Source organism: Drosophila subpulchrella, chromosome 3R (assembly GCF_014743375.2).
Source record: "Drosophila subpulchrella strain 33 F10 #4 breed RU33 chromosome 3R, RU_Dsub_v1.1 Primary Assembly, whole genome shotgun sequence".
In the NCBI taxonomy this organism is placed as follows: domain Eukaryota; kingdom Metazoa; phylum Arthropoda; class Insecta; order Diptera; family Drosophilidae; genus Drosophila; species Drosophila subpulchrella.
In genome coordinates, this window is record NC_050609.1 from 13,411,418 (window position 1) to 13,436,943 (window position 25,526).

General features: G+C 41.6%; 7 protein-coding genes across 8 annotated transcripts; 4 read left to right on the forward strand and 3 right to left on the reverse strand.

Moving 5' to 3' along the window:
* Positions 1–1,368: 1,368 nt before the first annotated feature.
* On the forward strand, positions 1,369–3,296 carry LOC119552730 (probable cardiolipin synthase (CMP-forming)). Its single transcript, XM_037862487.1, has 5 exons — positions 1,369–1,519; positions 1,636–2,188; positions 2,599–2,814; positions 2,876–3,011; positions 3,074–3,296. The coding sequence occupies exons 2-5, from the start codon at positions 1,688–1,690 to the stop codon at positions 3,187–3,189; spliced, it is 969 nt and encodes a 322-aa protein (XP_037718415.1). The 5' UTR covers positions 1,369–1,519; positions 1,636–1,687; the 3' UTR covers positions 3,190–3,296.
* Positions 3,297–4,150: 854 nt separating this feature from the next.
* Positions 4,151–4,684, forward strand: LOC119553142 (60S ribosomal protein L27). Its single transcript, XM_037863354.1, has one exon. It carries the CDS (start codon positions 4,189–4,191, stop codon positions 4,594–4,596), a length of 408 nt encoding a protein of 135 aa, XP_037719282.1. The 5' UTR covers positions 4,151–4,188; the 3' UTR covers positions 4,597–4,684.
* Positions 4,685–5,009: 325 nt separating this feature from the next.
* LOC119553133 (isocitrate dehydrogenase [NAD] subunit gamma, mitochondrial) lies at positions 5,010–7,937 on the reverse strand. Of its 2 annotated transcripts, XM_037863329.1 has the most exons (7): positions 7,753–7,937; positions 7,573–7,650; positions 6,723–7,502; positions 6,476–6,662; positions 6,337–6,412; positions 5,349–5,673; positions 5,010–5,260 (listed from the first exon to the last, which is right to left on the reverse strand). In XM_037863329.1, the coding sequence occupies exons 1-6, from the start codon at positions 7,807–7,809 to the stop codon at positions 5,643–5,645; spliced, it is 1,209 nt and encodes a 402-aa protein (XP_037719257.1). In that variant the 5' UTR covers positions 7,810–7,937; the 3' UTR covers positions 5,010–5,260; positions 5,349–5,642. The 2 variants fall into 2 exon arrangements, with proteins under 2 accessions (XP_037719257.1, XP_037719266.1); XM_037863338.1 differs by lacking the exon at positions 5,349–5,673 and having other exon boundaries at positions 7,753–7,936.
* Positions 7,938–8,166: 229 nt separating this feature from the next.
* Positions 8,167–9,487, forward strand: LOC119553981 (S-adenosylmethionine mitochondrial carrier protein homolog). The gene is made up of 4 exons (XM_037864691.1): positions 8,167–8,372; positions 8,428–8,694; positions 8,758–9,173; positions 9,259–9,487. Exons 1-4 carry the CDS (start codon positions 8,277–8,279, stop codon positions 9,371–9,373), a joined length of 894 nt encoding a protein of 297 aa, XP_037720619.1. The 5' UTR covers positions 8,167–8,276; the 3' UTR covers positions 9,374–9,487.
* LOC119553992 lies at positions 9,384–10,055 on the reverse strand. Its single transcript, XM_037864702.1, has 3 exons — positions 9,844–10,055; positions 9,580–9,765; positions 9,384–9,525 (listed from the first exon to the last, which is right to left on the reverse strand). Exons 1-3 carry the CDS (start codon positions 9,970–9,972, stop codon positions 9,499–9,501), a joined length of 342 nt encoding a protein of 113 aa, XP_037720630.1. The 5' UTR covers positions 9,973–10,055; the 3' UTR covers positions 9,384–9,498.
* A 151-nt stretch (positions 10,056–10,206) lies between these two features.
* On the forward strand, positions 10,207–11,647 carry LOC119555702 (zinc finger protein 583). Its single transcript, XM_037867359.1, has 2 exons — positions 10,207–11,231; positions 11,293–11,647. Exons 1-2 carry the CDS (start codon positions 10,207–10,209, stop codon positions 11,462–11,464), a joined length of 1,197 nt encoding a protein of 398 aa, XP_037723287.1. The 3' UTR covers positions 11,465–11,647.
* Positions 11,613–23,949, reverse strand: LOC119555691 (relaxin receptor 2). Its single transcript, XM_037867348.1, has 10 exons — positions 23,758–23,949; positions 21,050–21,331; positions 20,649–20,829; positions 20,056–20,340; positions 19,155–19,226; positions 17,826–17,897; positions 13,293–13,364; positions 12,680–13,123; positions 12,343–12,617; positions 11,613–12,283 (listed from the first exon to the last, which is right to left on the reverse strand). The coding sequence occupies exons 1-10, from the start codon at positions 23,843–23,845 to the stop codon at positions 11,745–11,747; spliced, it is 2,310 nt and encodes a 769-aa protein (XP_037723276.1). The 5' UTR covers positions 23,846–23,949; the 3' UTR covers positions 11,613–11,744.
* Between the last annotated feature and the right edge of the window lie 1,577 nt (positions 23,950–25,526).

Genomic DNA, 25,526 nt, shown 5'->3' on the forward strand with positions numbered 1-25,526 from the left:
ACTGAGTAGCCCCGAGTGTCATTCAGAAAATCGGGAAAATGGAAGGTGGTTTCTGGAAATTAACATGCAGACTGACGGCTGACATGCCATGGACATTATTGGACCCGAACACCTCGGCTGCAGTTCATTATTAATGCCGATGCATTGTCTTCGATGCCCAGGGGAAAATTCCCGGTAAGTGTCATCGCCTTGTCCCCCACCTTTAATTACTATGATGCCCAGTACGTGACATAATGACCCAAGCCATAAACGAGTTGCTATATTTCTAAAAGATTGCTTTGTGCCAGCCTTGGCAAAAATGCAACCTGGCAGTCTTTCATAATTATTTGCCACGGCTTGCTTTCACTAACTAGGAAAGGCAGGTCCGTAATTGTGGCCATTAAACGTGGAACAGATTCGGCCTGGCAACTTTCGGGAAAATTCATTAGCCAGCTGATAGGGTCAGGTCATGGTCGAGCCGCTGCCAAAGTTTATATTAAGTAATAAACGGTAACCGCGGCTTAATTTCCATATCCAAGACGGCCGCCGAGCAGCTTTTGCCTGGGTTAAGTGGCAGTGTAATTAAATTTAATCCAATTAAACGACTGACAAGTCCAGAGCAGCTTGCGGCCCGGCTTATTAATGGTGGCTTCATTAAATATGTACCAAGCCGGACCTAGCCTCATTCGGGAAAATGTTAATAAATTAAAAATACCCCGTGAGCTCTAAATATTGATCCAACTGCTGAAAATAATACGGGGCCAGCACATAAAATAAATCATTTGTAAGTGTTGTAAAGTGTACTTTTTGATGACGTTCCACATACCATAGTTTTTAAGACAATAGTATTGGAAATTGTAACGCAATAACTTCCTAATATTAATTTCTTAACTTGTTTAAATAGACATAAAAAGATTCAGCGTAGAAAACAATAACAAAGAAGCTAATTTTTTATTTGAGTTTATTTTCAATATTGATATAATATTATAATTCTTTGTTTAAGTTTAACGAAAAACTTTTTTTATAAATCATGGTAGCCGCAGTTTATTCCTAAGTATCCACATTGAAATTATAAATTTTTAGATCGTTGATCTTTTTTGTATGCATGAGAGTTATTCATGTAGAAGCCTAAATAGGAACCTTATTAACCTCCAAACTGATTGGGAGTACAGCGCTATTATCAAAAACGTGTGCATTACAATAACATTGGTTGAATATAAATGGTGAAGCCCGAATTCGTAAGTTAGTAATTAAATTAAATTAAATTAAATTGCAAAAAAATTGAATTGAGCAAATCAAAAAAGCGTTACACGGGCATTATTTAGTGCATTCTGGCAGTCACGTGGAGTTATCGGCGCCTTATCGATGGTGTCATCGCCGTATCGATAGTGTTATCGGAGCCGACTTGTGTAATAAAAACAAGACAAAATTGTGTTAAAATTTCCGTAAATGCCGTGGACTTATTAATTAGTAATTGATAATTGAACCAGATTTTGTACTGCACCCAGAAGCAACTGGTGAAAAGGATCCCCGACAAATGGTGGGTTGTTTGACCGGTGATAACGATGTCCAAGGGTCGGTGGCCGATCTATTTGGAGTCAAGGTTACGGATCTCAATAAATTGGAACTGATTGTGGGGTTTATTTGTGATTGCAGAGCCCGAAAAGGAGTCTGAACTTGAGACTGGGATCGGACGTCTATTAACCCCATGCTGCCCGCCATAATTTTCCGGCAGGTGCAGCGGCCACTGCATCATGGAGCCGCCACTTTGGAGCACGTCCTGGGCGTCGGCGGCAGTAGCTTCGTGAACTGCCTGAATCGCTATGCCGCCGCCACGGGATTCATCCGGATCTCGTTCCTGGACATCAAGCGTCGGCGGAACTATGAGTTGGCCCGCCTCCGGCTTTATGCCGATGCCAAGAAGCAGTCGCTCCATCTGCGCACCCTGCAGGGCCGTCACCTTCTGCAGGGCGTCATCGAGAGGAAGAACTTCCTGGTCGATGACATCCGGGAGGCGAGGCACAAGGTCCAGGAGCGAGTGCGCGAGAAGATCGACGAGATCCGCGAGGAGCGGGAGAATATCATGACCATACCCAACATGTTGACCATCAGCCGTGCCGTCCTCTCCCCCTACATAGGATATGTGATCGTCCAAGGGGATTTCACACTCGGAATGAGTCTTCTAGCCTTCGCTGGGGTCACGGATCTGGTGAGTTTCTTGGGCTCGGACTTGTTAAAGTACTTCTGTATAATATTGTATAACTACTATGTCAAAACCGTCGAAATTTCTTGAAAGGGGATAGTAAACACAAGACAAAACAGGTTGCGGCGTATATTTTGGCATCATTTATTGATTTGTGTTCTGCCCGCCTGTGTTTATTTCAACAATCAAATACATATAATACCTTTTAAATAGAAACAATGCACTAGACTCAGTTCCAAAAATAGTTTGTTTATCCTAACAAAATAGCCACTTATACTTATTGCCTCTCAGCATTGGTATGCTAGCAAATATGTTCTGAAATGAATTAAATATTTCCCAAAGAGGGTTAAAAGTACAGATGATTCTTAAGCACAGTTCTTTAACACATATTAATATCAGTTTTTCTTCCGTTTTAGTTGGATGGCCAGATCGCCCGTCGTTGGCCCTCGCAGGCGAGCAAGTTCGGCTCTTTCCTAGACCCCATGGCCGATAAGTTGCTGATGGGCTCGCTGGTCATCGCTCTGTGCTACACAGATCTGCTGCCCATGTGGCTCGCCGGAATCGTGGTCTTCCGGGATGTGTTCCTCCTGGGAGCTGGATTTGTTATTCGCTACATAAGTCTGCCACCGCCGGTGAGTTGAGGATTCCCCTTGTTTCTTTAATCATAAATTAACATTTTCCTTCCTTTTATAGAAAACCTTTTCGCGCTATTTCGATGCCACCCATGTTACTGCTCAGCTGGAGCCCACGCTCCTCAGCAAAATCAACACGGGCGTGCAGTTGGCCACCATTGGCCTCAGTTTGGGGGCTCCAATTTGGAACTATTCGGGTATGATATAACACTTATCCCTAACCAAGATGGAATAATCAATATTTTCCTCCCTGCCACAGATCATCCCGCCTTGCAGGGCCTTTGGTATTTAACTGGCCTAACTACGGCTGCCACTGCCGTCAGCTATTTACTGAATCGGCGAAATACATTTAAGATTATCCAGAAAAAGACGTAGGACCGGGCATTTCCGATATACAAATATCTGAACACTACAAGGAGTAGTTACTCTCCTTAAGCAATGATTAGTATGTATTGTGTTTTCTAAATGACTACCATCTAAAATTAAATAAATCTATTTTGTTAACAAATCTGAGGGTCTTAACTAAGGAGTTTTGAAAAGTTTGGGTAATAGCCGTTGATGATTTTTCAAAAATATCGATTGATATCGCTGTTGGTGTGTGTACTTGCTAAGCGGGTGTGACCATATAATATAACCTGCAATGCCCAAAGTGTGACCACATCTTTTAGTTGTTATCGAAAAAAACGAGTATTTCCCAGCTCTAAAATCTCCCCTTCTTTTCTTTTCGCCCGTTTCCGGTGAGTGGTGTGCTCCGCGTGTAAATTTAGTTAAATTTTAGCCAAAATATCTTTTTCTGTGATTCGTTAGGACTGTGAGTGGTGTATATTATGGAGACTATGCCCTCTCAATGCGAATTTTAATTGAAAACGCAGAAAACGATCCGTTTCCGACCCTCTAAAGTAGATTCAAAGATTCGACGATGGCAATGTCCATCTGTGCCCATGAAAAAACCCAACAATATATGGATGTAACACTCCGCATGGTCTATTTGACTACATCTTTAGTCTTCATAGCGACCACCTATCTCAGTTCGGATAAATTCAGTGTCTTTAAAGATAATAATATACCTAATAGGAAATCAGCACCCCAAAGCATCCGGCTTACTAACTGAAAACGTGTTTGTTGGGGACATATTTTGGTTTCATTCTGCTGTACTAGAGGTTCCTCCAAAGATCTCAACTTACCATAGGAATAATTAAGCTTCAAGGCACCTGTCTTCCCATATCAACGGATATTACTATATATTTTGACGGGACTTGGATATAAATATTATCTACTGATTTGTTGATAAATTTACTAACAATTTGTTATTTTCCATCCCATTTCATGCACTCTACAAACAATAACATCGGATTTACAGAGCAAGCCGCCAAGATGAGGAAAATCATGAAGCAGGGCAAGATCGTAATCGTCCTTAGTGGACGTTACGCCGGCCGCAAGGCCATCATCGTCAAGACCTCCGACGATGGCACCCCTGAGAAGCCCTTCGGCCACGCTCTCGTCGCCGGCATCGACCGCTACCCGCGCAAGGTGACCAAGAAGATGGGCAAGAACAAGCTGAAGAAGAAGTCCAAGGTCAAGCCCTTCCTGAAGAGCCTGAACTACAACCATCTGATGCCCACCCGCTACACCGCGCACGACATCAGTTTCGAGAAGCTGTCGCCCAAGGACCTGAAGGATCCCGTCAAGCGCAAGACGCACCGCTTCCAGACCCGCGTCAAGTTCGAGTCCGTCTACAAGGAGGGCAAGAACAAGTGGTTCTTCCAGAAGCTGCGTTTCTAAGCTATCCATTTGCTACCCGTGGTTACTGGATTATCGCTCTTTTTAAGGTTTAATAAACAAAGAAGTAATTCTGATAAAACTGACCTAAGTGAAAAACTGTGCCTTCATTCTGTGTGTTCAAGTGGGGCATATGCCTGTGGAATCTGGAATTTATGTACCCATGTGATGAAGTTGAAAAAGTATGAAAGCTAAGGTTTCGATCTCAACCCAAGATATCAAAAAATGTCTTCATATACGACTATAAATGGATGCCCCGAAATTTATAAGATGGACTTAGATATTTTTGAAAACTCCCATTTGGTAATATTTGTTCATTGTATTCCACTAAATGCCCAGTATTTTTCCCGCCCAATCGAAAACATTAGCAAATACAGTGTTTTTTTTACTAATAAATATTCGAACAGAATAATACATTTTGTTTGAATCAACTTCTCAATATTACAATTCTTTTGGAAAATTTTAAATTACAATTTATATCGCTTTGACTATTTTTGGAAACTTGCTTGGCTTTTTAAGAGCGCAAAGTGTGTTATTCTTGTTGTACATTAAACTGTTGCCTTAGGGTATTTTGGATAGAAAGTTAAAAAAAAGAAAATGTATCTCTTAGTGGGGTATAAGAAAAGAACCAGAGTGCAGAAACATTGGATAGGGCCGGCATGAAAATCTGTGAAATATAAAAAAAATGCATTATTAATATCCATTCAAACGGTTCAAGAACTATTAAACTGAAAAGTACGTGGAGTTTTTATTACCTGAATTATCACACTTGGACATCGAATGAACACACAATGGACATTTAGCCGGGGTAACATATCATATTTTGGGTTAAGCAGCGGAACAATTCGACCTCGATTTGATTATACCGATTCTTTTTTTCTGGGCATCACATTAGGCTGAATGCATTGGCTTGGGGTACAAGACGTCTCGAATTGGCTTAGTTTGTGGGTTAATATAATTTTGATTGGTTTGGTATTAGACTTGGTTCGATTTGGTTTATCTTGCTGAGTTTGTTAGCAGTTGGTTGAGTTTCGGTAGTGCAAGAGAGCCTAAACTTGGCTAAAATAGTTTCCATGTGGCCTGCGGAGCGGTAAAGCGTTTTGGGTTTTCGGGGAGAGGAGAGAAAACAGAATAATTTTGTTGATTAGAGCTGGACAAGGACATTTTGGTTACACGTTCAAAACGAAAACTACATACGTGTGTACTGAATGTGTGTGTGGTGGTGTGATCTACTGGAGGACTACTTAAGACAAATATACAACAGAAAATAGTTCAACAAAGCAATTGCTAAATAGGACGCCAATTTTGTAGACAAAGAGACCGAAAAATAATCCATTAACAATTCGAAGTAACTTTGTAATAGGTCTTTATCCCAACAACAAATTACTTGCAATTGCTTATAGTAAAATAACCCGATACAGTTGTAAAGAAACCAAAAAGTTAGTTGTTAAGTGTAGTCTGTGGGTGTGCTGGTTGGTTAGAGACACAGTTAGGCCTTTTTTGGCAATAACACTTACAGTTCTGCTAAAGTAATCAGTAAGTAATTAAAATAATACAATAACAGAGCATGAAATCATAATACAAGGTTCTCTTAGGCAGAACCCATCGCAACAGTGGACAGTAGAAGGGGGACAAGCGATAGATGTTTGTTTGTTTAAAAACTATCTAGAAAATACAACACTCGGTTGTGACAGCGCGATAAAAGAACATATAAGCTACTCTAAATGCAGACGATTATTTTACCAATTCACGCGCTTGGCACTCAAGATCTTGAGTATGTTTTCAACCACATCGGTACTGGAGTGGGTGCCGCCAACATCTGCAAGATACGGAGATGATGTAAATGTTTCTGTTGGGTAAGAATGCTACGGGGGATGATCACCTGGCGTGCGAATGGCATCGTTGACAATGGTCTGGTAGACGGCCTCCTGGATGACATTGGCGTGCTCCTTGTGACCCAGATGGTTCAGCATGTCGACACTGGCATTGATCATGGCCACCGGGTTGGCGATGTTCTTGCCGGCAATGGCGGTTCCTGTGTTACGGGTGCCCGGCTCGAAGACGGCGTACTGAAAATGGTATAGTGAACATGAAGGGTGATACGTTTCGTGTAACAGAGAGCTACTCACATGATCACCGTAGTTCCTGCCGGAAATGAGGCCAGCTCCTCCCATCAGGCCGCAGAGGACGTTGGACACGATGGTGCCGTACAGATTGGTCATGTTCATGACGTCGAACTGGTGCGGGTTGGACACAGACTGCATGCAGGTGTTGTCGATGATCATGTTGTTGTGCTCCAGCTCGGGATAGTCCTTGTGCACCCGGTTGGCCACCTCCAGGAAGAGACCATCGGACAGCTTCATGATGTTGGCCTTGTGGATGGTGGTCACCTTCTTGCGATTGTTTTGGCGGGCATACTCGAAGGCATAACGGGCCACACGCTCCGCGTTTTCGACGGTCACCACCTTCATGCTCTCCACAATTCCGGGCACAGACTCGTGCTCCAACATGGCGTACTCGCCATCGGTGTTCTGACGGATGAGCACCACGTCAATGTCGTGATGGCGGGCCGGGATGCCGGGATACGACTTGCAGTGCACCACATTCACGTACAGATCCAGCTCATTGCGGATGGCCACGTTGCGCGAGACTTCGGACAAGGTCTGCGACTTGGTCTCGATGTTGCCCTTGAGCGCCACACCGTTCCTCTTGATCGAGGTGATGGCGTAGTCCAGATCGTCGTTGCCCTCGGTGGAGGGGTCGATGTCGATCACCTCGAAATCAATGGGGGCACCGCAGTACCGGAAGATCTCGCGCACATAGCCCATCAGTTCCGGACCAATGCCGCCGCCGGGCAGCATGGTGACTGCATGACGACCTCCGTACTGTGCCGAGGGGATGTCGGTGCCCTGTCCACGAAGATATATAAGGATGCTATAACCTCACTTGGGGGGCAGTAGTTCCAGTGGCCAGACTCACCGTGACTTTCTTCTGCAGCGCCGATTTGGTGTGGGCCACATCCTCGGACTTCTCCTTGGTTACCAGCAGCGGGTAGCCCTGCAATGGGAATAGTTAAAGACAATCTGTAGCATCTGGCCGCCGCGTAATTTCTTATGTAATTTCTATTTGTTGGCCAATTTCCCGGCCGAGAAAACGTACGCGGGTGAGGAACGGCGTCTGCGTCTGCAGCAATCTCTGAGACAAGCGAAGGGCCATGATTCGATCCTGGGTTTATTTGTTTCTACTGCTGCTGCCGAGCTTTTATTATCGGTTAAATCACGGCCAATTTTATTTCACTTGGCCAAATAGGTGCTGCTGTTCCTCTTCTTCTTCCCAAGAACGACGGCTATCTAGGGTTGTCAAGTACATATGGGTGGTATTACATTTTGTAAAATATCATTAAAAATTAATTATTATTATAAAAATCTGTGAAACTTTAAAATTTTTTAAAGAAAAGTCTGTAAAAAAAATTTATATTTTCAAAGGTTAAAATATGGCTGTAGGTATGAAAACCCTGACAACTCTACAGCAATCAGCTGTGGTGCGCGGCGTTGCCGGACCATTAAAAACCAGCTGACTGTTACGTTAACAACCACATTTTATATTTTTGTTTATTTAATTAGTTTAAACAAATATTCTTGCGGCATGACATAAACTGGGTGTCTAAACCAAATTTCTAGGACATGGCAGCGGAACTAGGTCTGGATTCGGCCGCAGGGTCCTTGGAAATCGGCATGCAGGAGCCGGTCAACAAATTGAAATTTCTACATGCCCTTGTTGTGAGTACCCACAATATTTACAAGGGAATCTAGATCTTAAACTTGGATCTTACAGGCTGGAGGCGTGGCTGGCATGGTGGTGGACATTGCCCTCTTTCCCATAGACACGGTCAAGACCCGCCTGCAGAGCGAGCTGGGCTTTTGGCGGGCAGGCGGTTTCAGGGGCATCTACAAAGGACTGGCTCCAGCGGCTGCGGGAAGTGCGCCCACGGCGGCCCTGTTCTTCTGCACCTACGAGTGCGGGAAGCAGTTCCTCAGCTCCCTCACCCAAACCAAAGATTCGCCCTATGTTCACATGGCAGCGGCTTCAGCAGCAGAAGTGGTGGGATTTACCTAGATACTCCATACTCTGTTTATAGGGCTAACAAATATCCATATCCCTTAGCTGGCTTGCCTGATCCGTGTTCCCGTGGAGATTGCCAAACAGCGCTCCCAAACATTGCTGGGCAACAAACAGTCTGGCCTGCAAATCCTGCTAAGGGCCTATCGCACCGAGGGATTGCAACGCGGTCTCTATCGGGGATTTGGTTCCACCATCATGCGGGAGATCCCCTTCAGTCTGATCCAATTTCCCCTTTGGGAGTACTTTAAGCTGCAATGGACTCCCACGACCGGCTACGAATCCACTCCCCTGTCGGTGGCTCTTTGTGGAGCCGTCGCTGGTGGCATTTCTGCGGGCTTAACCACACCACTCGATGTGGTCAAGACCCGAATCATGCTGGCCGAAAGGGAGAGTCTAAACCGACGTCGCAGTGCCCGGAGCATTTTGCATGGCATTTATCTAGAGAGAGGCTTTGGCGGGTAAATATTTACCATATAGACTTGACTAACAATAGGTTTATAATTATGTTTACATTTATTTATGTATGTTTATGTTATTTTTCAGTCTGTTTGCTGGCTTCGTGCCGCGGGTGATGTGGATCACACTGGGCGGTGCATTCTTCTTTGGTTTCTACGACCTGACGACGCGAATACTGGGGGCAACCAGTACGGATCATTAAAATTAGGGCTATTTTCGTTGTACTTGTAGTAGAGGCACGTAGTTTGCAGTAGTAACTCAGTCGAGGACAACCACCGTTTGGATACAACGTGGACAATAAAGTGTTTGGAAGTAATTGAAGATTGTCTAGGCAATGGAAGCGTTACGTGGTTCCTGTGGATAAGATAAGCTATAGGGGAAATAGGTCATTATATAGGCTTTACTTACATCCTGAATGTGCAGGCGGCCGGCGAGCAGACTGGCTGTAATCTGGTGATCCCCCAATTCATCTCCGCAGGCCATGGGCACATCGGAATCCTCCTCGTCCACGTTGATATACCCACTTCGCGGGGCCTTCCTGCGTCTCAGACAATCCCAGGAAACCCGGCAGCGACTGCGAGACATTACGTACACCTTTGGAGACCCAAATGCATAAATTAAACAAATGTAAATTCACTTGAGCAAACAGACTGCGATAAGGAATTAACGCACCACAGCTGCCAGAACAAAAATGCCAACGAGCACCAAAAAGGGCAGCCAAATGTACTGGGCGTCGTCGGGATGCAGGATATCCGTTTCAGTACTTTTCACGGTCGTCTCCGGCTCAAAATGTTGCTCCATTTTCGGGGGATTTACAAAAAAATCACAACAACAGCGGAGCAAAAAAGTTCTTAAAAATTTAAGCGCTCCCTGGCGTTGCCAGACTGTTTCCTAAACAGGTGGCAACTCTATGGCAGCTGTGTTTAGTTTTTCTTTGCATTTAGTGTTTTGAGCGGGGATTTTCAATTGCAAACAGGCAAGTATTGACTAGTTTAAGGAAAATTAAGCAATTAAATAATGATCAACTTTCCACAGATGGATCCTCAAATGGAAAAAGTGGGAAAAACGCTTACTTTCACCATAACAAAGAGAGCGACCCAAGTTCGGGATCAACTTGTGCCCCAAGAAGTCTCATTTTCAGGAAGTACTTCGTTTTTGGAGCTCAACAACTGCTGCCGACTGTGTCTGGAGGAGCCCCATCCCAATCAGATGCTGGACATGACCAGCATCTATGACCAGGAAGCGGAACTCAGCTACTACGACTGCTACGAGATCTGCAGCAAGGAGGATCTCCGCCAGACTCCCAGCCATGAACCCAGAACATTGTGCAAACGATGTGCTGTGGAGCTGCATTGGGCCTACGATTTCCACAAGAAAGTGTCCATTGCCAACCAGCAGCTGAGGGAGATCTTTGAATCCACAAAAAGTTCCGAGCAGGAGGTACCAGAGGAAGAGGATGAGGAGGATATGAGCAAGGAATTCTCTATGGAGGAGATTGAAGAGAAGCAGGGTGGTCAGGAAGACCCGGAATCCCTCAATGCCTTTGGCACTTTAGAGGACATAGTGCCCCGTCATCGCCACTCAGGCGAATTTACCTGCAAATACTGCCACAAGGTGTTCAAAAACCATTCCCGCATGGCCAAACACCAGCTGATTCACCTGGACACTCGTCCCGTCTACGATTGTAGTCACTGCGACAAGTTCTACTTCTCCAAACAGGGGCTCAAAGTACACGTGGACTCCAAGCATAGGCAATCTGGAGTCCGCTGCGACACCTGTGGCAAGGTGTTCGCCATTGCCAAAGCCCTGGAAATTCATAAACGCTTTCACAACAAGGATTTTCCCTATGCCTGTGATCTCTGCGATCGGCGATTCGCCCAGCGTTCCCATCTGACTGTCCACCAGCAGGTGAAGCACACGGGTTCCCGCTTTATTTGCGAGTTTCCCGACTGCCAGAAGTCCTTCACGTCGTCTTCATCGCTTAGGAATCACGAGTGCACCCATACGGCCATGCCATTTGAGTGCTCCCACTGCCAGCAGAGTTTTCCAGCTCGTAACAAGTTTGTATCCCTCTTAAAATCATATAAAATGTGATATCAATAGTATCTAACCCTATTTCAGATTGAGAGCGCACCTTGAACGTAAGCATAATATGATAGTGGAATTGGATGACCTGGAGGAGATGCGCAAATTTCACATGGTGCGCTCAAAGTTAGTAATGGCGAAAGTTTATACAAGTCATGAGGAATCAGACAACAGTGGCAGAAAGAAAACCAGTGGAGCCTTTGATTAAAAAGAATTTTAAGCATCTAGCCAAGTATGCTTAATATCCCCTTAATTTCTGTTCACATATGTCTAATGGAATCGATTATCTATTTTTAATACCATTAAGTAATCCCCAAGATTGCCTTACAAATATCACATTCAATTTATTTCACACTTTCCTTTGGTTATCTTACACAAATAGGGATAGATTTTCACATACACATATAAATAGATATTCGATATCATAGACAAAATAAATGCTGCTAAATCTGATGGTATACAAGTTCGATCTCCGCCGCAAGAATCCTTCAGTTTGACAGCGTAAGAGCTAGAGGCATTGCCTTAGCCAGTGCTGTGGAGTCATCCGGATGTTGGGAGGATCCCGTAGCCGTGCCCGTCGTGGTGGTGGCCACATTTCCATTTCCCGCCTCCGCTCGCTTTCTGGAGGTAATCTTTTTCCAGCCGCGCAAGAAGATTTGATTGCGATACTTTGGCGTGGTGAAGGTGTACAAAAGTGGATTGACCGCTGAGTTCAATGGCAAAACGAACACCACCAGCCAGGCATAGATGTCATCGGAGATGTTGTAGTTAAAGAAGACCCAGATCTTCATAACGATGATGGGCACCCAACACAGGAAGTCAGTCAGCACGATGAAGAAGAACCGGACGGCGAACTCACAATCCAGGAGAGTCAGCGGAGTGGCACTCCGCGTCCTCCATATCGAGATGAGGAGGGCCGTGTAGAGCATCGCAATCATGACCAGCAGCAGCAGGTTGACGCCCAGAAACACAAACGCCGAGTAAAGCCAGCCCATGGGAAAGGCCTCGTGGATGTGTAGTGGGAAACCTGTAATATTATATTTCATTACTTATTTAGATTCATTCTCTCATGGAAATTTGTATTACAGGTGCCGGAATAGGATCCGTAGTAGGGCAGGGTGCTCGTCCGCCACAGAAGTACTGGTACCACCGCTAAGCCCACTCCCGTAATCCAAATGCAGATCAGCGAGAGCCACATCACCCGACTTCCGATGCTGCGATGACCACGAAAGGGATCCGCGATAAGAAGGAAGCGCTCCAGCGACATGAAGGCCAGGATAAGCATCGATACCTCCGAGGAGCTAACGGCCAGGGTTCCAATCACAGTGCACTGCCATGAGCTTATCCAATCCAACACAACCCTAGAAGATTGTAGGATATTAACTCACTGTACAGTATAACTACACAATCGGATAAAATTTACTTGTAATACTCGTTCCGGTAGCGGTAGTCCTGCACTCCAATGGTGACTAAATAGAAACCCATCAGCATGTCAGCCAAGGCCAGATTTCGGATCACCATCGTCACGGCCACATTCTCATCCCGGTAGATAAAGCGTCCCCAAAGGACCAAAACATTTCCGGCTATCGTAAGTGTGGCCATCACCCAAGCAGAGTAGCGGAGGACTGGTTTGCTCAAAAGATCCTGAAAGGAACTGACTCCATCGGTGGACGGCTTGCACATCCGCACCCGGGGCGTCATGGAGCAGTAAAAGAACCGATCGTAGATGATGTACTTAAGATTGCGCATCGCATTGATGGCCGTAAAGTCGATGTGATCATAACGAATGCCCGTGAGATTCAGGAACGATATGTTCAGAGGTTCCATTAAACTGCGACTGATGTGGATGGGCATTTGGGCCAGAGAACTGGTGAGTGTTCCAAATAATCATAAAAATAAAACCATATTTTTTAGGGCATTCACTTTACAATTCTTACAAAATTAAAAATTTGTTTAATAACTAGTTACTTAATTTTTTTTATATCTTAATTGTAAATTCAAAACCGAAAAAAGGATATTTTTCCGAGTATACTCACAGTGCCTCCAGTCGAGTGTTGTGCAGAAATGTTTCACCAGATAACTCCTTAATGGGATTACCGACAAGGCGGCTGTAAAACGAAATGCACGTCTAAGAATTATTCGTAGATTTAAGGTTACCCATACGCCGCGTGAGCCGCGCATAATGGCCCCGCGCTTTCAGCTGATAAAGCCAGCACACATTGTCGCCTTTAAAAGTTCTTAAAAAACAATTTTCTCCTTGGCGCGACTTTAAGCCAAAGCCACAACAAGTTGGCCGGGGCTTTTGAAAGTCACATAATAAAATCCCGCTGGGCAGCATAATAACAAAAATTCTTATTTAATAGCTGGCTGAGTATAAATCAGTGCGCAAACATTGTCTATCAATGTGTGGAATAGATGCAACTGGCCGGGGCTTAATGTGTTGGCAGGAAAGGGCGCATCATTCATGGCAGACAGGATGTGGCACAGTGGATCCAAAACCACTCCAAAATGTTTTTATATATGTGCAAATTTTTTTAAAAGTCAATGCAACAAGAAAAAGAAGATCTTAGCTTCAAATCCCAGTTTTATGTTACACTATAATGATTTGAATCCTGAAAAATATGTCTATCTATATCTATCTATGAAGTGTGTTGTTGGAGGGCTTTTAAATTTAGAGAAAAAATATATTTATAAGGGTAGTCCCTTTAATTTGTTGTTTAAAGGCTTTTTAGTTCTTTGGGAATATACTACCTTTGCAAGTTCTATTCTATAAATCCAAATTACCATTTATTTAAAAAATGTAGTTACTATCTTTAAGTTTAGCAAGAAACTACCAATTTATTGACCTATTTTGGCGACACTTTTCCTCCGTGTGGCGCAAGTTATTCTGCTTTATTAGTATGTTTATCGCGTAGGGGTATAATAACTTCAATATTTCCCCTGGCTCGGACAGGGGAGCTTCGGTTCCACCGTGTCACGTCCATGGGAATTGCAGCATCTGATGTGAGATCTAGGGAACTGAATCTGATGGAGATGGTGCCGTAGATGTGGATGTGGATACTGACGTTGAGCTCTTCGCCGGAGCTCCATTGCTTGCACTTGTCTGGTCAATCAATGCCCGAGCACCAACTGTTAACAGTTTGTTTTTATGGATTGTCGCCCAAAGACAATGGCCACGCCCCCACACCAGCAGCTACCACAGATTGCTGGTAATTGCTCGCTGGCTATAAAGTTGCAGCGCAATTTTTCGTAGTCGAGGCGAGGAAAACCTTAAACTAAATATTTAACTTGGCCACAAATTGAGCCGTTGGAAAAATGGCTACTGCGGCCAACGAATTTTTATTATGTAAATTTCAAATTAATTATTGAAGAACAGGCCTCTCGGATCGGCTGGCATCGTGATTTTGGAAGAGGTTCCATGAGCCCCAAAAAGTCCGCACTTAATAACTTCATAAATATCCGGCCAAACCAGACGAGGACGAAAACACACGAGCACAATTAACATATTTCTTCTGGAGGGCAAGGCAACAAGTTGCAGCCCCTCAGTGGTGGGCCTCCCAATAAGCCCCGGGTAATGCCCATTGTTCATGGACGAGCACATCCTCCAGTGGCCACACACTACACGTGGCTCATTCCGGGGGCGGGTGACACAAAAGTGGGCATCGCAAATGCGTCAGTATCCAAAGGACTGAGTAAACGATGAAGGGCTGGCATGGCGGTCATTGCGCATTTAAGAAAATGACAAATAAATGCCTCTAGTTGTGTTTGTGCGCTACGTGCAAGGAGCGAAAAATCATGGCGGAGAAATATCACAGATGTGGGTGAGTGGATCGAACCGATTGTTAAACACTCTTCCAAGGAAGTCCCGGGATAGGAAACTAAATGAAAAGAAATTGGGAAACCTTAACATTTTTTTAGGTCATGAAATATTGTTAAAAGATCTTCAATGTTTAGAAGTGTTCTCAATTATCCAACAGAATTTCCCACTGAATTGTGTTATAACTACCTCTTTAAAGATATGTCGTTCTTAAAATTAACATCACATTCAGCAAATAAATTTATCCTTTCGAACAATTTAACTTTATGTTAACTTCATCTATATATCTATGTTATAACAAACTAGAGCTTTATGCATGATTTAGAAAAATCGGACCTTACTTGTAGAATGTTATTCAATATAAAAATTAAGAAATATGTAAAGAAGATATTTTAAATATTTCATGTGATATGTGAAAATTCTGCCAGCTTATTAATAAATGTTGTCAATCCCCAACATTCCCTTGATAATTTTTCCCTTTGCTAACTGATTCCAAGTACCCCATTTCACTGCGAGTGCATATTAACCAAATGAAGCCATTTGCGCTTCCCTTGCAAATGACACGTTTCAGTTGTGGATTCTTTTGGGGCAATGTGCTCTGCGTAGGTACTGCGGAATTTGTTGCACCGATGCGGGGGCGGGGCTTTATTGGCCATAATTAACGTCACGGCCATGTCCAGCGGACAATGCAGAACTTGAAGGTCTTTAAAGCGAATGGAAGCATCCAAAAAATCCAAATTCTCCGTAATGACCTGTCAGTGGCTCAGTGGCTTGACAGCAGGAATCAAATTAGTGCAGCGATTTCTCAAATATTTTCGCTTTCGTTTGTTTTATGGCCACGTCGTCTCCACCCCCGAAAACCCCTGGGGGATACGTTACCAAAGACAAAACAAATCAGCAGAAATTGCTGGAGGAAGACAGGATACATGAGCAGCATTTAGATGCGTATCTGATAGATACAAATACACGGACACAGATACGCTGGCCAAAGGAATCTCTGTGCAGTTTATTTTTATCTGAGCACACAAGAAAATAATGAATTACTAGTAAATATCATTAAATGCAGAATTAAATCTGAGATAAATTATTAAAGGGTACTTCATCTTCAGAAAAAACAGTGCAGAATAGTATGCTACATTTTGTGCATATTACGAAATTTACGAAGGTCTAATATACAAATTTTTATACTTATTTAACAGAAATTTTTTAAAATAAATTAAACATATTATAAGAAGCCAGAGCATTTGTTATAAAATATAGTATTTCTATGTTTCTGACAATGTAATATCTTTTGAAACTTGTTAAGACTTTTGATAGGAATAATTAAAAACCCAATCGAATGCGAGTTAGATTTATATTTTCTTTCCGTGTGGCCATAAAAATCCTACACTTGCCATACAAGCTCCCTGGAATGCTGAGAAATTCCTATCACGCCAACAAAGGGCGAATTATTTGCATGGATCTGGCTTCGGAAGTGGGTGGTGTTACCAAGATGGGTGGTTTATGGTAAGATGGCAAGAGGTGTCATCAACAGGCGTAAAGGATTTGCAGAGCAAACGGGGGAGTGGCAACATCTAATGAAGCAATGACGATTGGGGAATACCGCCCGAGTCGATTTCAATAAACTCCTTCATTATTGGCCCACAACTTGGCTCGCAGTTGGTTTCAGTTACTGGCCAAGGCTTTGGCGAAATTGTTTTCACATAAAATACAAATTTATTTGCATTTTTATTTGGCCATAATAATGTTTGTTTATTTGTTGCTCTGGCTGCGGTGGCCAAAAGTCAAAGTCCCAGAAGATACAGAAATGTTTGTATTAAACCCAATCTGGTCAAGAGAAGTGTGGTGTGGTATGTTCGTTATCATCTCGATATGCTGATGTATGTATATATGGATGGGTTTGGTAAATTTATTAAGGCCACAGCTTGATGCTAGACGATGGATTCAGAGTTTCCCTGGACATTTATTGAATATGCCATTGATATACGGTTATGAAAGCCACACAGCTTTTGCTGTATTTTCTTTTTACAAGCCCTGCTTAAAGACATCATTGGTTTTCCCTATCAAATATTGAGCATACGCCATGTTGTCTGAGGCTCATCAAATTCCTTCCTCAAAGCGTTAAACAATTTGTTTTCCCTTTTACGACTGCCGTTTATAGATTCGCCGTCTTATTTTAGAGTTGGCCATAACTTGCATAATAATAAACTATGACTATAAAGGTTAGATTAGTTGGCCCAAGGGGGTAAACTTTTTTATAGCGCGGGCGTGGTCAAGTTCATAAAAAAATATTTCTAACATTGCAATTGTAGGGAATTCAAGCATCCCCTAGAAATTTCTCTCCCTTGTTATTATTTATCTGTCTGTGGGCGCAAAAGTTTTCAACTTTAGGTTTTCATAAACAGAGAGATTCCCATTTCGTATACGTAATTGCGCATTAATGAACTGAAATTAATATCATAGAATATTATTTTGAATCACAAAGCAAATGTCCAGAGAGGGGGCGGGAATTTCGGGGCTTGGCCTGTTGAAATCCTTTGCCAAATTAGGATTTACTTTGAGGACATTCCTGCGGCTTTGTGCTCAGTCCTGATTCTTTGACCAGAGCTCGAGTTCATTTACTTGTGTTTCGCAGCATTATTCGTATTATTATGCTAATTAGCTCTCTGTCGCCATAATTCATGCTTAGTGTCGGTGTTAGACTTTCAGAAATCCAGAATGGAATTCACTCCCTACCCTTTCGTTTACTCACATATCTCGCATATTGGTTAGATTGGCAAAGGCTCGTCCATGGATGTGGGTGATGAGGTTGTGCTGGAGATCGCTGTGGAGAGACAGGAGAATTTGTTAAAAATTAAAATCATAGAAAATATTTTGTAGTCGGAAGTCACACAATTCACTTTTAAATATCATTTTTAGGTGTCTAAAAGTATGCAACAATAAATTTTTAACTCAGAAGTTCAATGAACTCATTTAAAGAGACGACTATCATTCATTCACTGCATACTTTTAGACACTAAAAATTAAATTTGATAGTTATTTAAGCAACACTAGTGAACACATCATTTATTTTCTAATTTCTCCCTATAACTCTTTCAATACATTTATACTTTCTATCTTAACTTCAACTTCCCATATGCTTCAGATTACCAAATAAATTGACGATGATGCCATGATGGGCACAAAAATTGCGACACAATTTATCCCATCCAAATCGCATCGCTGCCATTCGTTTCCAATGTCTGTAAAGGTTAACACATTTATTTACGTTGGGCAATTTGGGTAACTGATTTATTTTCAGTTAGCAGCTAGGCGTCGGGCACCCAGACGACCCATTGACTTATATTGTCAGCTATTGATGCATAAATTAATGATTATGTGTGCTCCGCCAGTCGGGGATTTTGAAGGAAAAATAGAAAGAGCCTACGACATGTGAGGCGACCTCTGATAAATGCTTCCAAATTGTTAAGGTGACTGCCGTAAGGATTATTAAGGTATACCCTTTCAAAAAAATAACAAATAATTTAACTATTTGTGTAAGACACTAAAATATATAAATATTTAATATAAAAAACAAAATAATTATTTTTAAAATTAGAAATTCTTCTGTCAAGGGTATATCAATCTTCGGTTATAAAAATGTAATTCTCCGCCTTGTTATTCCTTGTCACTCTTCGTTTAAATATATGTTTAGCATATGTTATTTGCGTAAACAATAAAAATGCCAATTTATGGTTATTGGCGCATAAATTCAATTGTTCTTGGTTTGACGGTGAAAAGGTGTCGAAGTATCGGGTATCCAGCTCAGTGTCATGTCAACAGTGCGTATACGCAATGCCCCGTCTCCCTTTTTCACTGCCTCAGCAACAAAGTAACCCACATAAATCTCTCAAAATAAACAAGTTAAAAAAAACAGTGAAAACGAAAGCAAAATGCAACGAAGAGTAAAAATTACGCATACGCCCCATAAAATCTAAGTACAACATATTTCAATAGACTTTTCGACACTTGCTGGCATCTTCTTTTTTTTTCTTTCTTTTTTTGGGTGGGGTAAAGGGGAAAAGTTGATTGTTTTACTTACAGCAAATGTAAATTATCCAATTGGGAAAAAGTTTGCTCGCCAATGTATTCGATACGATTGAAATCCAAATAACTGTAAAAGTAAAGAGATATTTATGCAGGCATCCAACAATCTGGCTAAGCTGTAGGCGTAGTTTTGTGCATATATATTTTTGGGTTAGTGCTCTAAGACTGCCTTAAGCCTTTTGTGTGTGCTTGTGTGGACAAGTGAGGAATGTTCCTTGGCCGGATGTAAGATAATCACAGTTGATGCTGTGCTGGGCAACTAGACTTTAAGGTTTAACTGAAAGTTTTAGGCAAGAACCTTTGAGATATTTAGATAAAAAGTTAGTTTAGTTGGGAAATCTTATTTTCAAGAAATACAAAAAAACATTTAGTTTAAGAAATTCTAATAAAGACAAAAACGCGCAGTACACTGAAAATGCATTTGAAGATAAACAATTTAAAAACTTCGTGACAAATTTAAGTTTGTAGTTTTAGTTTTACGATTTTTAAAGTGAACCTTCTTGTATAAAACGTAAGCAGTTAAAAAGCGTTTAATGATCCATCAAAAAACTTTCAGGTTGCAACTGTAAGACATACACTTCACACGATTCGCCACTAAAGGACATCAAACAGATACTTTGGGCACTAAGTGAGTGTCACCACGTTGACAACATTGTATTAGTCCTTAAAGGGAATCACCCGGCTTGTGGAAAACCAGCTAGCCAGCAATCCTGCAGGACAGACACCCAATACCCGGTTAACCCAATGAGCGGGTTGCAATACCACCACCATTTTAAAGAGCACTTTACGCTTGAATACATCAGCGGAGCTGGATGTCCAGAGACCGGCCCGATTTCTTCTCAGTTTTTAATCTAGCAAATAGAAGAGTAGCACCCCAACCAATTCGATTTACTCACACTTCGTAGAGCGACGGGATTTTCGGCATCTGCACATTTCGCAGGGTTAGGCGATTCCTGCTCAGGACCAGCCACTCCAATCGGCGGAAGAGTCGGAGCTGCTCCATGGGCAGGTGGTGCAGCTGGTTGTTCACCAGGAACAGCCACTGGAGACTGTCCAGCCCCAGGAGGGCGCCGTTGGGCAGGTGGCTGATGTTGTTGTGGCTCAGCTCCAGGCGCTCCAGGTGGAATAAGCCACTGAAGCTGCCCAGCGGGACACGTGATATGTTGTTGTATTTTAGAGTCCTGCGGATAAGGATAACCTCAGGTGAGTTGCAATGCAAGTCGGCAATTGTTTCTACCCAATTTAACTGATTTATGGACTTGCATAATTTTTTTAGTAAGCGGAAAAATAAAAATACTGCAGATGGCACTTTTAAAAACCAAAGTTACGTTTTATGCCAAGTTATATAATTAAGAGCTTATCAAAGGCTTAAAAATATTAAAACGTAGATTTAAGCTAACAAACTTTAGTAAGCGGGAACTATAAAAAAAATTGTTTCATGCAAAAAATAAAATTTAAATATAACTTATTAAGATATTTCTTTACTTACAGCTTTTGCAGACGCGTGAAATTGGCGAAGACATTGTCTTTCAGGGTCACATTGTTGCGGATGATGATCAGATTGGTGATCTCCGAACTGATCCTTGGAAATCGACGCAACTTCGCAAAGCGGCCACAGTATATGATTGTTCTCTGGCCGCACTGACAGGTTTTTGGATATGTGACGATATCTAAAAAGGATTTAACATAACCCAGAAAAATACATTTACATATTTAATGCTGTGATTAAAGTAATTAAAACATATTAAATGTAGTTGTATCTAAAAACAAATACATTCAATACATTCAAATAGTTATAACTAATTAAACATTCTAGATATTTGTTCTCATGCTCCTTTTAGGATTATATTTCTCTTAAAAACATGTATTGTTGAGTTGCTATTGACTTACCACAAGTCATATTTAAAGTTAGGCTCTGATTCCTTGGCACCGCCGGCGGTGGCAAATCCACCCCGCTCGAGTTCGAAGCGGAGGAGCTTAGGCGCTGTTGCTTCCTTTCAATCGCATTACGCACAATCTTGTCGGCAATCTCCTTGCTTCCGTAGAGGAGTCCGCACTCCACCGGATTTTCATCGCTGCTGTCGGCGCAATCGTGGCGATTGTCGCACATCTGGCGCCTTGGAACGCACAGCGTGCCGTTGTCGCAGGCGAAACTGCCCGTGGGGCAGGGTCCTGAGGAGAAGGAAAACACCACAAGCAGATCCCAAATTAATTATCACCCAAGGACACCAGAGCATACTGCACTCCATTCGGATTTAGTTCAGCTTTCAACGCATCAGTTATCATTTATGAATTATATTTATTGACAGAGGGATTTTTAAAAAAACTTTTCCAGAGTATTTTTTAGGAACATGTATGTTATGTTCCGTTTAAAAATAGTTCATTTTTTAAAACTCCAAAAATTTCTTTAAAAACATTTTTAGGAAACATCCCAATATCTTAAAAACTGCCAATATACCTATATACATATTTCTATATTTATATTTGATAAATTTTTTATCTAATTAATTTTTGTAGATATTTACAACAAAAAGTAAAAAGTTTACCATTCCTTTTTTTCGTAGGCTTATCACATGGCCCATGCTGCGTATGAGTAATTATTCTAATCGCTGTCAGGCAAACTTTAAACTCAAGATGTCATCTTAACTTGTAGGCCCTTATTGCCATACCCTCAAAGTTTTTCAGTTTATTGTTTGTCTTTTTTTGTCATGGAATGGCAATTAAACTTAATGTGCAAAAAAGTTTTGCTGACTTTTCTTTTATTTTTGAGATGCTTGCTTTGTTAACAATATGTTTTTTCAAGCATTGAAATCAAGTACATGAATCGAAATGATGGCTTGAAAGAAATTGGAGCTAATTTAACTTGAAAAGTTGAACTCAGTTTTAACAATTGATGGTAGAAATAACTTTCATTTCTTACTCTTAGATTTTATTTATCCTGAGAATTTTTTTCTGCCTGAATGCCTACAAGTTTTTTGGGTAATTGTCGTAAAACGAAATGACATTTTTGTTTTGAATTTTATCATTTTTATGATTTGTTTGGGTGCCACGACTGGAGACTCTGTGCAGAATTCGGACCTTAGTTCGTTAGACAAATGAGGGAATAAAAGCGAAAGTTGAGCACCTTGAGGAGCTTTTAATCCAATTGCAAGGATTGCGTCAGAGACATATTATTTTTGGGTGCTTGTCTAATTTATCTCGTAAAAGGATTTCTCTTGACCTGTTTGGCAAAGCATTAAGTAAATAAAGATATAAAACTATAAGTGCTTAAGTGTACACCGTTTAATTAACCAATATTTTAAATCTCTTTAAAGTGAAAGTGAAATATATATATGTACGATTTGACATCGTTTCAAATCTTCGATTTAAATTCCCTCTGATATTGGATATGCACTTTCTTTAGTTAAATAGCCAACTGCATAGATTTATTTCTTGCTTTATTTCCTAAAGGAATAAATATGTAACTTCATTAGGAAGGACTCGTACTCGTGCACACACAAAAGCTTTGTGCATTAGGCGGAGACTTTCAATTTCATTGTGTCCATGACAAGGACACATGTTAGCACACATCCTGGCTCCCCATGTTCCTGTCTTTAAATCTATTTTTCTCCGGCTGATTTAAACGTAAGCCGGACAAACGCTCTCTGGCAGATAAATAATTTCTCCTGATGCATGTACTTGGAATCCGAGGCGACAAAAGGGCATAAATCAAACATGTTTTGCCTATATCTGCTGGTATGGCAAATCAATACGCAAATTGGCATAAAAAATATAATATTGAGGCAGCAAAAAGCAGCGCGAATTTCTCGATATTGATACTCGTAAAACAAGATAAAAGCCTCGAACGAGGAACCAAAACATTGGAGAGCAAAGGCCCAGATATATATATTTATACATTTTCTTGTCCATGGATGTGCGAAAATTGTTTTGTGCTCAAGACAAAGTTTGCGCCGTACTCGTATTTATTTTTTTATGGTCAGCCGTTTGTTGTTTTTCCCACACAGTTTTTTGTTGTTGCCTTATTTTTTATCGTATTATACAACAAATTACTTTCAAATACTTTTGAGTATAAAATTTATGGCCATTTTGCAGCTGGAATTTGATTTTGGTTTTTGTTTGGGTTGAAGGAAGCCCTTCATCCAGTTGGCTTTTCCTTCAATTGAGGATGAGAAAAGGATATACTCATTACCACTAGCATCTAGGACTTACTATTTTGAATTGGTTCTTAAGAACTTTAGATATTTATAGGAACAGAATAGAAAGCACTGGTTGAGATCTTAAAACACTGTTCTATCTTTCTTGAAGGTTCTATTATAAAACCTCATTGAAAACTATATAAAAATGCTACAAAATGTATTACATATACAAAATCCATTAGAAATACATTATAAATATCAAAACAATAATTTCGATGGGCTAAGGACCCAGAACTAAAGAGGTTAGAAGGAAAGACAAGTTTAGGGACAAAAGAGTTATAAAACATGTTTATTTCATATTTCTTGAAAGTTTAAATTTAAATTAACGATTTGTGGGACACCTTTATTTCAAGAACTTTGGGATAGGTTCCCCAATGATAGTTTCGACTGGGTATTACTCACCCAGACTCAAGTAAAATATCCCGGCGGCGAGCAGAAGGACGATGGTCATCAGGCAGACGCCTACGGCGATGCTCCTCCCGTAGACCATGGCGATTTATCGGTTTGGTCCTGTTTTCCACGCTCGCTTATCTAATTACTTGGCCAGCGTGGCTGCACTGGCTCCTTGACCGAGTTCATCATTAGGAGCACTCAATTCCCACTCCGGGCACGCCCCCACTCGCAGCAACTACCGATGCGGTGCTGACTCATTGAGTTTTTATATTATTATTTCTTATATCGTTCCCTCTTTTTTTTTTGTTAATTTCTTGTCACTTCATTTGGCTAATGTTCACAGCTCGTCGAGAAGAGTTTTAAGTGCCAGGATTACACAGCAGATGGAGCGAAAGGAGGACTCTGGTGTTGGTAGGGGGTTCAAAATTAATATTTCGGATGGCAAGTGCTTTCCACTTGGTGGGGTTTCGATTTCAGCGCTGGATAAAATTGATTTGATGTCCATAAAAAATATGCATAAAGTGCTATTTTGGCAGACGACGGGCTTGAGTTTCACAGAGGGATTAAGTTATGGACAGTTTTTGGAGAGCTTTTTCCAAGGAAATTGGTATTTCTTGAGGTTTGAACCAATCAAATGTGATTTAGGTTACTTTTAAGTTTATACAAAATATTAAATTGATTTATTTTAAGTGAACACGAAGTCAATGTTGGTTATATTTATATCTACAGAACGATTATTTTACTGATCTTAAAGCGTTCGACTTTAATAAAACACATTTTGGTTAATTCTCATTTCTTCCAGAAAAAGTCATAAACCTTTATATATTTCCCCCGCTGAGTCTAACAAATCGAGATGAATAATTTCAGTTCCGAGTCTGAGAGAGAATAATTTGGCTCCATTCATGTGGTTCTATTTTTAAGTAGCCACTTTTATTTCCTGATTTATGCAGAACATTAAGCCCACAACTCAAGGATATAAACATATACAACGAAATGGAAGTGCAATATGTGACCGACAATATTTGGGGCCCTTTTTCTGCGACATTTCATCTCGAGCTGATTAAATTTCGCTTAATTGAATCCGGGGGCGGGGTTGCGCCTTCCCGGGGGGCTCAAGGTCAGCCGGAGACAAATCATAATTCCCGCAAAAGGTCACATTGTCTCTGCGATGCATGATCCCTAAACCGAAACTGGGGCTCTCATTATCGCAATCATCGCAATTGAACAGCATTTGGTGTGGAAGAGGGCCATAAAAACGGAGCGGTTTCGTTCCTTTTTGCTGCCGGGCCACTTAATGCTCCCTCGACCACTTTGTAGATTGTGTCAATGCGATAGGATGCCCCCAAAACAGACCATTCAAATGTGTGTTCCTTTGCCTCTTTATTCCTTTCGGGCCACTTTCACTGACCCGTTAAGTGGGAAACACTTTTATTTTCCTATTTTTTTTAAATCGAAAGTCGCGCGCGCTGCTCCAGGAAAGGAGTTTCTCAAGGGCGACGGAAATCGACAAGGATAAAAGGACCAAACGCGTCCACGCACAGCGGCCAACTGAATCTGGTAACAGCATGTGTTGCTGATTTTGTTTTCCTCCGCAAAGGAAAATTGGCCGAGCAGCTTCGGGTGCCAAAGGACTTCGGCTGACCGTTGATTTTCAAACGCCGCGGTTTCCTTTCCTTTCTGGATGCTCAAAAGGGTCCTGGGTTCAAATCTCAGGGATTCTTCGATTTTTTTTCAGTTTCCTTAAATATTTCATTCAAATTTTAGCAAATCCTTAGGGA